A 12026-nucleotide genomic window follows, 5' to 3' on the forward strand; every position below is an offset into this window, starting at 1 on the left:
GTTGTGATTGGGTTATTTATAATACATTTGTTGGACGATGGAAATTTCATATCGGCTAATTTAGGAAATAATTATGGGTTTATAAGTGAGGAATATTAACTCCATTGGTATGAGGCCTTTTGGGTAAGTCCATGAGAGCTTAAGCTCAGAGTGGACAATATCATACCATTGTGGAGAGTCGTGTTCGTCTAACAATATTAACCCAAAAACTATGTATGATTTAAAATTTTGAATTGAGTTATTTTTATTGAGTTCGAATATCGGTCGAAATTAAACTAAAAGCTCACCTTATAAATCATTACAATTCCACCCCCCAACTAAAGAAACCCTTTGTTCTAAAATAAAATACAACTCTTAAGTATCTAAGTAAGACTAAACTAGCAAGCAAGAGACTAATTTCCCAGTGTTATCAAATGGGCTTCTTATACCCAAAATGGCAAATTGATATCACATTCATGACGAGGTGTTTAATCTGAAGAAATGTAAAACAGAATAACATACTCCTCAATTGATTTCACATTCAACACAGATGACTATCATGATTCCACCTAAAAGACCAAGGGAACAACACAACACAACACAAACATGTAAACAATTTCCAAACACATTATGGAATTATACATTACAACATTGAAGCTTGGTTCTTTACTAGGAAAAAGGATCACGAGACCTTTTTGGGTCGACAAAATTCCCTATATAATTGCCACGTCCAAGTAATCTCCGATCTGCAGGGAAGAAGTGTCGTAAGTACGCGACGAAATACAGGAGGGGAATGAGATGGCAAAAAACAAAATCCATGTTTGTTTTACCTGAAAACCAAGTTCTGCCAAAGCTAAGTTATCATCTGATCGTCCATTTCCGAACGAGAATGTCTTCCCAACCTTCATATAAAGAAACAGAATCTGTATTACTCGGAGGCTCGTATAATAGTTCACTTTCTTCATACCTTTGTTTATAATCGTAAATTACTTTATGTTCTTTTAAGAAATAGGTCAATCTAATTCGATAAGTGCGCGAAATATAAAGCAGATATACGAGGTATTTGCAGTGAAGGAAAATGCAAACTGGCAGGGCATGAAGAAAGGGTGTTTAGTACAGAAGATTTTGTGTCATTTCATTCAACAACCATGTAATTAGCGAGTGATCCTTTAAAAGCACTAAATGAAATTAAATGGGCAGCGTATCCATCACAGTTGTGCAAGAATATGCAACGTAGGCACTAGAGTTAAGCACGTTCGATGTGTTCATACGTGTCCTAGAATCAGAACTACCCACCTTTTCACAAAACTGAGCGCTAAAAACTTCTTAAGACTATGGGAAAACTCCAGTTTGAAAGTATTGTCACGATCAAACAAGTTGTAGACATAACATCTGTCAACATAATACTCAATAGGGAAATATTTATTTTGTATTTCCAGATTTAGTTTAGTCAAATTCAACACCACAATTTTAAGTTCATTGGATTGATATCAAGACTAGAATAAATAACTTCAATCTCCTCCCTTAGTTCAGTTGTCTTTTTTTCTTTGACATTTATGGCATTCTTGTAGTTCAACACATTACTGGTTTTGTAGATAAGCATTTCTTTAGGCTAGGTTTGTTTGCTGTTAGGTCCTTGTTGCTTGAACATGTAAAAGTATTCAAGTTCTTTTCTGGTCAAATTCCAGTAATGTTAAGGCTAGATTTTGAGTACTAAGTGGGACGAATTCTTGGACAATTAATGGGTTTTGGGTAATTTCTAGCAGAGTTTTGGTAATAAGTGATGATTTTACTACTAATCAACTTACATCTTCAATTTCATATAATCAAAACTCAACGAAGTAAAAAGGGCGAAAGATCATGAATATTTCCAATGTAACATCCAGAAAACATAAATAAAAGTGTGCATTCAAGTCAGAGTGGAAGAAAGAGAGCACAGAAATGGAGAGAGGTACCTCTCTCACAACAAACCGGCCATGTCTATCTGGATACACCAAAGCGAAAGATAGTTTAGCATTTCTTCTCCTGGCTTCTGGAGCTACCTCTTTGACCTGTGACCCCACCCCCGAAAGAAAAAACGAACACACAAACTCACAACATAAGTTCAAGGACAGAAGCAAGGGAAATAGTGTGGCATTTCACAAAAAAACATGAACTCAAAATGATACAGATCATTCGTAATTATGTCATGCGAAGCGTGCAAGGAGAAAAGATTGAAAAGGGATGAGAAACACAACCAGATCAGTTAGCTCGCGAAGAGTAGCATCCTTCCAGGTATATATTTGAACCTCATCCCTCGGCTCCTTGCCCCTCACAGCGAAGTCTTCATTGAAATGATGACTCCCAATCTGCGATTACAGCAAATTTCAGTTTCAATTTCATAATGACGATTCCTTAATCCAATAAGTGGCATTACTTAGAATCAGGATCCTAGATCATCAATAAGCAATATAACATCATAACCTAAATGTAGAAACGCAACACCAGAGAAATCTGCTTCAATTATCCTCTCATCCGACTCCTAAATCCTATCGGCCTCCACAATGACATAAACAGATGAAAATTTCACACAAAAAATCCGCGTCCAACGAATTTCATTTCATACTTAATGGATTAATCTAGAAAACAAACTTGCTTTCGGGTACTTGGTCACTTCCAACTTTGCACAAAAATGTAACACAATTCATAAAAACAAAAGGCCAGCATCAAAAATATAACGTACCTTCGTAAAAACACGAAGCAGCAAAGGACAAGTCTGCAAGAAGAGAAGTAAAATGACTCAGTATAGAAAGTCAAAGACGCTATCTATGTTTACATAGCTATCGATGTAAAACAGAATCGATAAGCCAGAATAAAGCAATACTCAAAGTTCCAAATAATCATCATCAGAATAATGCAATTTCTATAGCGTTCTAGAACGAAGAAACGAGAAACCGATTGAAGATGAAGATGGATTCAAAAACAAGCTAATGAACACCAAAATTAAAACTGACATGATGATGGAACGGACAGAAACCCTAAAAGTAAAAGATGAGAGGGAAAGAAAGAGATACCTTCTCGCGATCGACTGGCTCCAATCGAGGACGAGGAGGCGCATGAGGGGCTCTGGGAGGAGCGCCATAAGCTCTCCTCGGTGCTTCTGCTTCTCCCGCCATTTCTGTGTCTGTATTTTCTGCTACTTCTGGAAGCTTCTGCAGTTTATAGGCGAGGCCCGGAGGCCGCATCTTGGGCCTCGAGAATCAGGGCTCAATCCAGTTACTGTTGAGTCCTCGATGAAAATTTGATAATAATAATAAAAAAAATTATTACAAATTTTAATTAAATATTAAAAAGTAAATAAATATATATTTTATCAGCTAATAATTTTAATTGAATTTATTATTTAATAAAAATTATTTGAGTTGAAATAATTTACCAGTGGAATCTAATCAAGGAGTTCAAACGAATTCGTTTGCCCCTGGCCCCCGTCTCGGTGTACAAGGAGCAAAACATTCTTGTCATATTATTCACGACTCTCAGCAACAATACTTTGTATGAATTGCAAGTTCCCACGAACCACTAAATTTTTTGAACGCAAGTTGCACTAGAGCCTTCTAGTCGAGGGCACATTTGCCTAGGTGTCACGCATCGTTGTCCCCACATGCAACACCCATTTGGGTTCGCCCCAAAAGAGAAAATCAGCTCGACGCGACCCACAACTCTTATAAATCTGCCCCGAAGTTCGTGCCTCGACCCGAGCGACAATATGTGTTCCCTAAGCGACGCACGTGCCAAATGCATGCTCCTTCCCCGATCACAGCTCTTCTCAACTTGTTCGACGGTGCACTCTTCGACTTAGCTGGCGCAGCTCAACAACTTATTCGACTCGGTATTCAATAGTAATGTATATGCATACAAATATTTCGAAACCTCATTGTGAGTAAAAACGATCAAAATAAATAAATAAATAAAAATACTCACTAATTCAAATTTAAATGGTAAATTTAGTCTCGGTACTATTAAAAAAATTAAAATTTAGTCTCTATAATTTTAAATATTAAATTAGTTCGGTAAACGAGAGTCTACATATAATTTAAATAGTTAAATATTTACAATATTTTTATTATTAATGATAATGTGAAAATGTATTAGTAGGAAATTATTATGAACTTTCGATACAATTTTGCAACAAAAAAAAAAGAGTCACTTCGATCTCGACTTCGGTGGCCCGATGAACAAATCCGTTTCAACGTCGAAAGTCAAGCTGGTTTCGAGATACGGTGAAACTTCTCCTACTTGAGTCAATGATTGTCGAGGCTCGAGTTGAACCAAATACTGAATCAGAAAATGCATTTCACTTCATCTGTCTTATGACCCTAAAATCTGTCGCTAAATCTTTGAATATAGCAATAAATAAGATACATACNAGGGTCGTTAACTCGATCTGAAAAGTTGTTTTCTCGTTTTAGTATCATACCATATCCACTAAAGATTGTCTTAAGCTTAAAATATGGAAGAAAAAAAACATTAAACAACTCACCTTTTTAGCTAGCTTTTCATTTTCAGCTGCCAAATATTTCTCCTGTTTTTTTTTTTTTTTTTAAATAAAAAAATTAGGGAAAAAATCATAATCCATTGGAAGCATAAACTATGAAGCTTTCAGTTACTAACCTTTTCTTTCAGTTGATCAATCTGTTCCTTGTAAACCTCATGCTGAAATCAAAAAAATTAAAATATATTAATTTAAAAAAAAATCACTATTTTTAGCGGAATAACTACTGGATCCTACTATACAACTCTTTTAAACTATATGATACATCAGTTATAACGAGCACGAGATTCAAATGTTCTAAGCTACTAGAATATTCAAAACGGGACGAAAGGTTCCATCGAAGAGAAGCAAATGAAAGATTTCATAAAAATTCTCGTAGAGAGAGATCTTCCTTGGATTCCGAGAAATTGGTCAACCGAGAGAAACCCCATCCCGCTCTTTCTTTTTTCACCTCCATGCCGCCACACGGGAGGGGTACGAGGATGTAAAAAAGAAGACCATGTTTCCAAATGCTTCTACTCCTTTTGTTCTATAAATCATGACTGACTCCACGTTAAGAGATATAAAGCGAGTGCACTAGAAAATAACGTAAACAGAGAGATCAACAGAAATTTGATCACGATAAATGATCAGGAGATATGAAGGCTTCACTGACTGGACCAAGCTGAAGTATGGTAAGGGCAAAGGAAATTTTCGGCAGACCCATACGTGAATTGAACGATATTCTTACACGGGTGAGAGGCAGTTGCACAACAATTTGTTGCAAAGGTTCAAATCGAAGGTCTTCTCGAGACGACCTATGAATCTCGAGAATCGAGCGTGTGGGTTAACTAAAAAATTGCTGAAAAGGGCCCAGATTTAGGGAATTTAACAAATAATTTCCATAAAGATTAAAATATTTATAAAATATAGTTTAAATTTAGAACCTTTGTAGCTCGAACATGGGCTAAGCTCCTTTGAAGCTGCTGTTGTATTTGTTGAAGTTCTTCATAAGAGCTTGATCCCAAACCTTGTCCCAACAATTTCCTAGTACATTAAAAGTCAAAATTTGAAGTCAAAGTCAAACAGCCAAAGTCAAACCAATGAGATAATAGTACCTCTTTGAAACTTCAAGTGACTCTATCCCCTTCAACAAAGTTGCAGCCTAAACCAAACACAAAATAAAATATAAATCTCCCATTTGAATTATTAACCAAATTTTTTAAATATTTATACCTTTTAAAATTTAATAAAAATACCGTTTCAAAAATACCCTTAAACTTACCAAAATTTCGATAATATCCTTAATTTTTTTTTAAGTTAAAAAAATACTCTTAAAATTAGCATTATATTTAAAAAATATATATATTAATTAATTTTCAAAAATAAATTTAAAATTAAAATAATAAAGTTTTTATATTATTAAGAGTTCCGTGCATAAACTAAAAACTAATGGTGAGAGTATTATTGAATTTTATTTTAAAAAAATTCTTAACGCTTTAAAAATTTTAAAGATATTTTTGAATTAAAATATTAATAATTTCCATAAAAAAAAACTAAGGATCAAGGTCTTTTTGAAATTATTTTAAAATTTTGAGGGTATTATCGTATGTTTAAAGATATATTTTTTAAGACAAAATATAAAATTTAGAGATATTTTTGTTAATTAGTGTTTATAATTTTAAAAGACCAAATGGTTATCTAAAGGGACCTAAAATGTCGAAAGCTGTCAGTCCTAGAATACCACACTAAGAACTGCATATAAAATGAAATCAAGTTCAAACAAGTGTTGACCTAAGTCCCGTGTTCGGGCTCAACTCTCGAACCGTACGTGAGCTACCTCGTACGATTCGAACTCACATTCCTAAGAATCTAACCTAAATATTTGTAATTACTCGACCTGAATATAAGTAACTTAATCGGCCGAGACATATACTCTCGACTAAAAGATCAGAAATTTGAATCTTTATACCTTAATTGTTCTACGTACCTTTTTCTATCAATATTTTCATTAAAATCTCAATAAAATCGAGACCTCGACGTTCAAAAACGAGGACAAACCTGATCAGCTTGATCATGGTGATGAGGTAAAGAACGTTCAAGATGATGGGTTTCCCTTGTATGTCTTTGAAATCGCTCCACTGTGGCCTGCATGCTGAAGCATAAGAAATTAAGTAATTATTAAATTAATTTAAAAATCAAATTAAGAACATGAAGAGCTTATAATAAAAACTAAATTTCATATATGAATTTTAAAATAAAGTTAAACGTGACATAAACATGCACATATCATAAAATAAAACCATGACTTTTAACCAAACCATACATAGGCTACCCACATTATCCAATATTTTCAGCATATTATAAAATATATATAGTGATATATAAATGAAGGTGACTCGACACCAACTGACATTATAATATATGTTTAATTAAATTTTAAACCTTATATTAAATATAAGAAATTAATTAATATTAAAAGGTACATGATTAACGTGTCCATTTTTGTTTTATTATTTTTAATAATTAAAATCTCGTAAAATTCAAATACGAAACCTTTACAAGTTACAAATTATCACTAACATCAGTTACAAACGTCAAATATTCTTAATTTTCATACTAATCTTTAAAATAAAGTCGAGTCGGGTTAAGAGCTCTATTATTAGATTGGTCGGGCCAGCTCCTACCTACGAACCAAACCGAATTTCCAATCTTCCAAAAAAAAAAAAAAAATCTAACTCAACTCAACATGTACGTTTAGGTTGGGTAGTCTTAGATTGTTTGGGTCATCAGGTCATATGAACACTCCTATGTTCGGATTATCAAGTCATATGAACAATCCTAAGTTTGGGTCATCAGGTCATATGGACAATCCTATGTTGAGGTCATATGAACACTCCTATGTTCGGGTCATCAAGTCGTATGAACAATCCTATGTTGAGGTCATATGAACACTCCTATGTTCGGGTCATCAAGTCGTATGAACAATCCTATGTTGAGGTCATATGAACACTCCTGTTCGGGTCATCAAGTCATATGAAAAATCTTATGTTCAGGTCATCATGTCGTATGAACACTCTATGTTCAGGTCATCAGGTCATATGAACAATCCTACGTTATGGTCATTAGGTCATATGAACACTCCTATATTCGGGTTATTAGGTCATATGAACAATCCTATGTTTGGGTCATTAGGTCATATGAACACTCCTATGTTCAGGTCATCAGGTCATATGAACACTCCCATGTTCGGGACATATGAACAATCCAACCAAACATATTTGGTTAACTAAAACCCCGGCTCTCGACCTTTCTCTAATCTCCGCCACGAAAACCTTAGTCCATTTGTAGATGATTAAGATTAATATAATCTAAAAAAAATAGACCCTTATTTCAGTACTTGCATGGTACAAATTGGGTCCAAATACGGTCCCTCATAGCTCATACCAAACCAGACCAAACAATATGGTAAATATCAGTAAAACAAGGGGGGGAAATGTAAATAATGCATAATACCGGACCTTGAGCTAGCAAATTCACAAAGCTTCCCAGTAGAAGAGAAAATGATGAGAGCCACATCAGCTTCACAGAGCACTGAGAGCTCAAAGGCCTTCTTGAGCAACCCATTGCGGCGCTTCGAAAACGTGACCTGGCGACTCGTGGCGTTTTCGATCCGCCGCATCTGAGTTTTGCCTCTCACCATTGTTCTGAACCAGAAAAGAAGGTTAAAAAACGAGAATCCGATGAAACCAGACAAGAAAATGGAGGGAGAAATCTCACCGGAGTGGGGTGGTCACCGGAGATAAGATTGTGTTTGGATGAAGCCGAAACGTAAACTGGAATTAATGGAAAACTGGAAGAGTTTTAGGGTTTGAGTTGAAGCCAAACAAGGCATGACCCATCAAACCCTAGCTGGGGAGAGCTTAAGGGGAAAGAGAGCAAAAAAAGGAAAAGTTGGGGACGAATCTGAAAACCCCAAACAGAAAAAGGGCAATTTATTAAAATATAATTTAAAATAAAAATAAAAATAAAAATAAAATGGATGTGTTTTCTCTGCCACCACCAAAAATGGGGGCATAGCCGACCCACGTTTCTATANTTTTTTTTTTTTTTTTTTTTTTTTTTTTTTTTTTTTTTTTTTTTTTTTTTTTTTTTTTTGTAAGATCCTAGGTTTGTTGGAAACGTGAGCGAAACATTTTTTACAATATAAGATATGGAAACCTTTTCCTAATGGACGCGTTGTACAATATCTGCTAACTGCGGATATCATAGCTCAACACTGGACAGTGTGCTAGCGAGAATGTTGGGTCTCGAAAAGGGTGAATTATGAGATCTCACATCAATTGGAGAGGATAATAACATTCGTTATAAGGGTGTGTAGAGTGAACGCGTTTTAAAATTCTGAGGGAAGCCCGAAAGGGAAAGTAAAAAATGACAATATAGTCCAACACTTAGCTTGGGCTGTTACACTATTTTTCTTGGTAACCAATATGAGTACTGGTATGACCTTGGTTAGATTTTTTTCGATTTAGGTTGGGTTGAGTTTTTAGCCCGGTTGACATTTTTTTTAGTTAGGTGTCCCGTCAATCCTAAAATAAAATATTTTATATTTAAAATTATGAATATGTTTTTTTTTTAATTTTTTTTGTTGGAAAAAAAAACATAATTTATTTCTTTATTTGGCAAAAATAAATTTTGAGAAGCTACAAAAATGGAGGGAAAATAAAAAGGGATTAAAATGGAAATAAAGTCAAGTAAGAGAGAGAAAACATCAGATTTCATGAACAGAAGAGAGAGAAATAATATTTTAAAAAACAAATAAAGTATTTAACGCGTCATCATAGTCCGTACAGATAGTACGATAGAGAGCCAATCAGAATCGAAGAGGCAGAAAAGAGTTCGCCGTCGTTGTCAGCTCCAGGTAAAATTATTCGCCTCAATTGCGCGTGGTGTACACGAGCAAAAACTAAAGGTGAAATTTCGGAGCGTGTTGTCACTTTCACGAATGGCGATTGGGAGATATTTTTTTCAAGAATATTTATATTCAAATAATGAAAACCCTTTCTTTTTTTGGGAAGGACTCAAATAGTTAATTCAGAGAATAAATAATTTAGAACTTAATTTTTATTTTAAAAAATCTCTAAATCTTTTAAAATTATAAATTTAATTTCTTTATTATTAATTTTTTTATTTTATTTTACGACTTATATTATCAACTAAAAGGTTAGAGGGTCACATCTTCGCAGTCACACGTATTATTTTACTAATAATCTATCAACCTTTGCATTAATAGTACTTAGAATAGGTCAAGTTAGCTAANGGAAAATAAAAAGGGATTAAAATGGAAATAAAGTCAAGTAAGAGAGAGAAAACATCAGATTTCATGAACAGAAGAGAGAGAAATAATATTTTAAAAAACAAATAAAGTATTTAACGCGTCATCATAGTCCGTACAGATAGTACGATAGAGAGCCAATCAGAATCGAAGAGGCAGAAAAGAGTTCGCCGTCGTTGTCAGCTCCAGGTAAAATTATTCGCCTCAATTGCGCGTGGTGTACACGAGCAAAAACTAAAGGTGAAATTTCGGAGCGTGTTGTCACTTTCACGAATGGCGATTGGGAGATATTTTTTTCAAGAATATTTATATTCAAATAATGAAAACCCTTTCTTTTTTTGGGAAGGACTCAAATAGTTAATTCAGAGAATAAATAATTTAGAACTTAATTTTTATTTTAAAAAATCTCTAAATCTTTTAAAATTATAAATTTAATTTCTTTATTATTAATTTTTTTATTTTATTTTACGACTTATATTATCAACTAAAAGGTTAGAGGGTCACATCTTCGCAGTCACACGTATTATTTTACTAATAATCTATCAACCTTTGCATTAATAGTACTTAGAATAGGTCAAGTTAGCTAAAACCCTCGAGGGTTCGACCAAAGGCCAATCCCAAAGGCTTGGTTGGTCTAGAGGCTAACACGATCAATCTAACAAAAGAGTCATTATCACCATTTACAGCTGGTCTCGAGCTTTACAGATTAACTCAAATAAGTCAAAAGTCAGCTAGTTCACAAAAAGCTGTGTTCGTCGATATGATAACAGAAACCATTGAGTCGCCACACACCCAAAGAGTCATTGGAATTTTAGAAGAATACGGGTAACGTAGTGGTAATATTCGGTACATATCTTTATATCATTAAAAATTACTCGCAAATTTTTCTATTTAATGACGTCTCATTTCGTTTCACATCATCCAAAAAATAAAGAAGGATAAAAAAGTAAATATTTGGAAGGACATAAAAAGTATCATTAGTAGACTTTTTACCTTTAAAAAAGTAATTAATGCAAAGGGCAAAAACGTAAAATGCAAAGTCATCCTAATTTTTAATTTTTTTAATTTTTTTATTTTTCCACTTATAGAACCACAAAAGTAATTATTCAATAATAGTTTGAAAAATGGATGAAAAATCGGAAATACAATAGACCCGGCCGTAGAGGAAGAAAACCCTAGCAGCTGACATGGTAACAAATCATATGGGATAGAAGAGCCGTTGGGATCTTAAATAAATAATAATAATAAATAAATAAGAATTATAGGATTTGTCAAAAAAAAAAAATAATAATAAATTATAGGGAAAATAAAAATAAAAATTATGGGAGAGGGAAAGGTTAAAGAAGAGAGAGAGAGAGAGGGGGGCCCACCATACCAATGCTACTTTTCCGAATTTGCTAATTGCCCCCTCCGAATTTTCTAATTGCCCCCTCCTCCATTCTTTTTATTTAGCTAAATTAAAAATATTTCTAAACATGCAAAAAGTTATATATATATATATATATTTATTTATTTATTTATTTATTTATTTATTTATTTATTGATAAAAATTTTCTTTTGTATTTTTTTTTCAATAATATTTTAAAATTCAAATCTCTCATCTATAATATTTTAAAATTTTCTTTTGGCTTTGGTTATATTTATTTGTTTATGTTTATTTTTTTTAAATATATTTTTCTAGTTTAAAGTTCAAATCTCTCATCAATAGATATCGAAAATACTCTTGTTCTCGATTCTTTTTTTCTTTATAGACCTCACTTACAAAACCAAGGACTGATCCATGTGTAAGTGTGAAACCCACCATTTCTAAAAATCAAAACCCTCGATTATATGCTGAACTTATTTTATTATACATTAACGTGTAAATATCTTTAAAGTTTGGGGTGCTACTTAACAAGAAAATTTTCAAAGGTACATCAATTTATTATTTACCATACATAGAACCAAAGCCAATAAAATAAAATAATATATCATCTAATGACATCGTAGTAGAAAATTTTCATAATTTATTTTTGCACACAATTAATAAAATTTTGATAGTTAAGAGATAGAAATTGAGGGGACAAAAAATATTTTGTACTTCCTCTTCCAAGTCTCCATTTTGATAGCTAAGAGATAGAAATTGAGGGGACAAAAAGTATTTTGTACTAACTCTTCTAAGTCTCCATTACCATAATTGAGCCAGGTGTTTGTGTCTACATA

At 33.3% G+C, this 12026-nt stretch overlaps 2 protein-coding genes across 4 annotated transcripts; both read right to left on the reverse strand.

Moving 5' to 3' along the window:
- Window positions 1–406: 406 nt before the first annotated feature.
- On the reverse strand, window positions 407–3153 carry LOC111799582 (histone deacetylase complex subunit SAP18). Its single transcript, XM_023682970.1, has 6 exons — window positions 3033–3153; window positions 2702–2734; window positions 2217–2327; window positions 1935–2030; window positions 810–881; window positions 407–725 (listed from the first exon to the last, which is right to left on the reverse strand). The coding sequence occupies exons 1-6, from the start codon at window positions 3132–3134 to the stop codon at window positions 693–695; spliced, it is 447 nt and encodes a 148-aa protein (XP_023538738.1). The 5' UTR covers window positions 3135–3153; the 3' UTR covers window positions 407–692.
- A 913-nt stretch (window positions 3154–4066) lies between these two features.
- On the reverse strand, window positions 4067–8440 carry LOC111799581 (MADS-box protein SOC1-like). Of its 3 annotated transcripts, none has more exons than XM_023682967.1 (8): window positions 8270–8440; window positions 8011–8196; window positions 6551–6644; window positions 5608–5654; window positions 5437–5536; window positions 4630–4671; window positions 4499–4540; window positions 4067–4293 (listed from the first exon to the last, which is right to left on the reverse strand). In XM_023682967.1, exons 2-8 carry the CDS (start codon window positions 8190–8192, stop codon window positions 4162–4164), a joined length of 639 nt encoding a protein of 212 aa, XP_023538735.1. In that variant the 5' UTR covers window positions 8193–8196; window positions 8270–8440; the 3' UTR covers window positions 4067–4161. The 3 variants fall into 3 exon arrangements, with proteins under 3 accessions (XP_023538735.1, XP_023538737.1, XP_023538736.1); XM_023682969.1 differs by having other exon boundaries at window positions 4067–4353; XM_023682968.1 differs by having other exon boundaries at window positions 4201–4334.
- Between the last annotated feature and the right edge of the window lie 3586 nt (window positions 8441–12026).

Source organism: Cucurbita pepo, chromosome LG08 (assembly GCF_002806865.2).
Source record: "Cucurbita pepo subsp. pepo cultivar mu-cu-16 chromosome LG08, ASM280686v2, whole genome shotgun sequence".
Taxonomy (NCBI): Eukaryota; Viridiplantae; Streptophyta; class Magnoliopsida; order Cucurbitales; family Cucurbitaceae; genus Cucurbita; species Cucurbita pepo.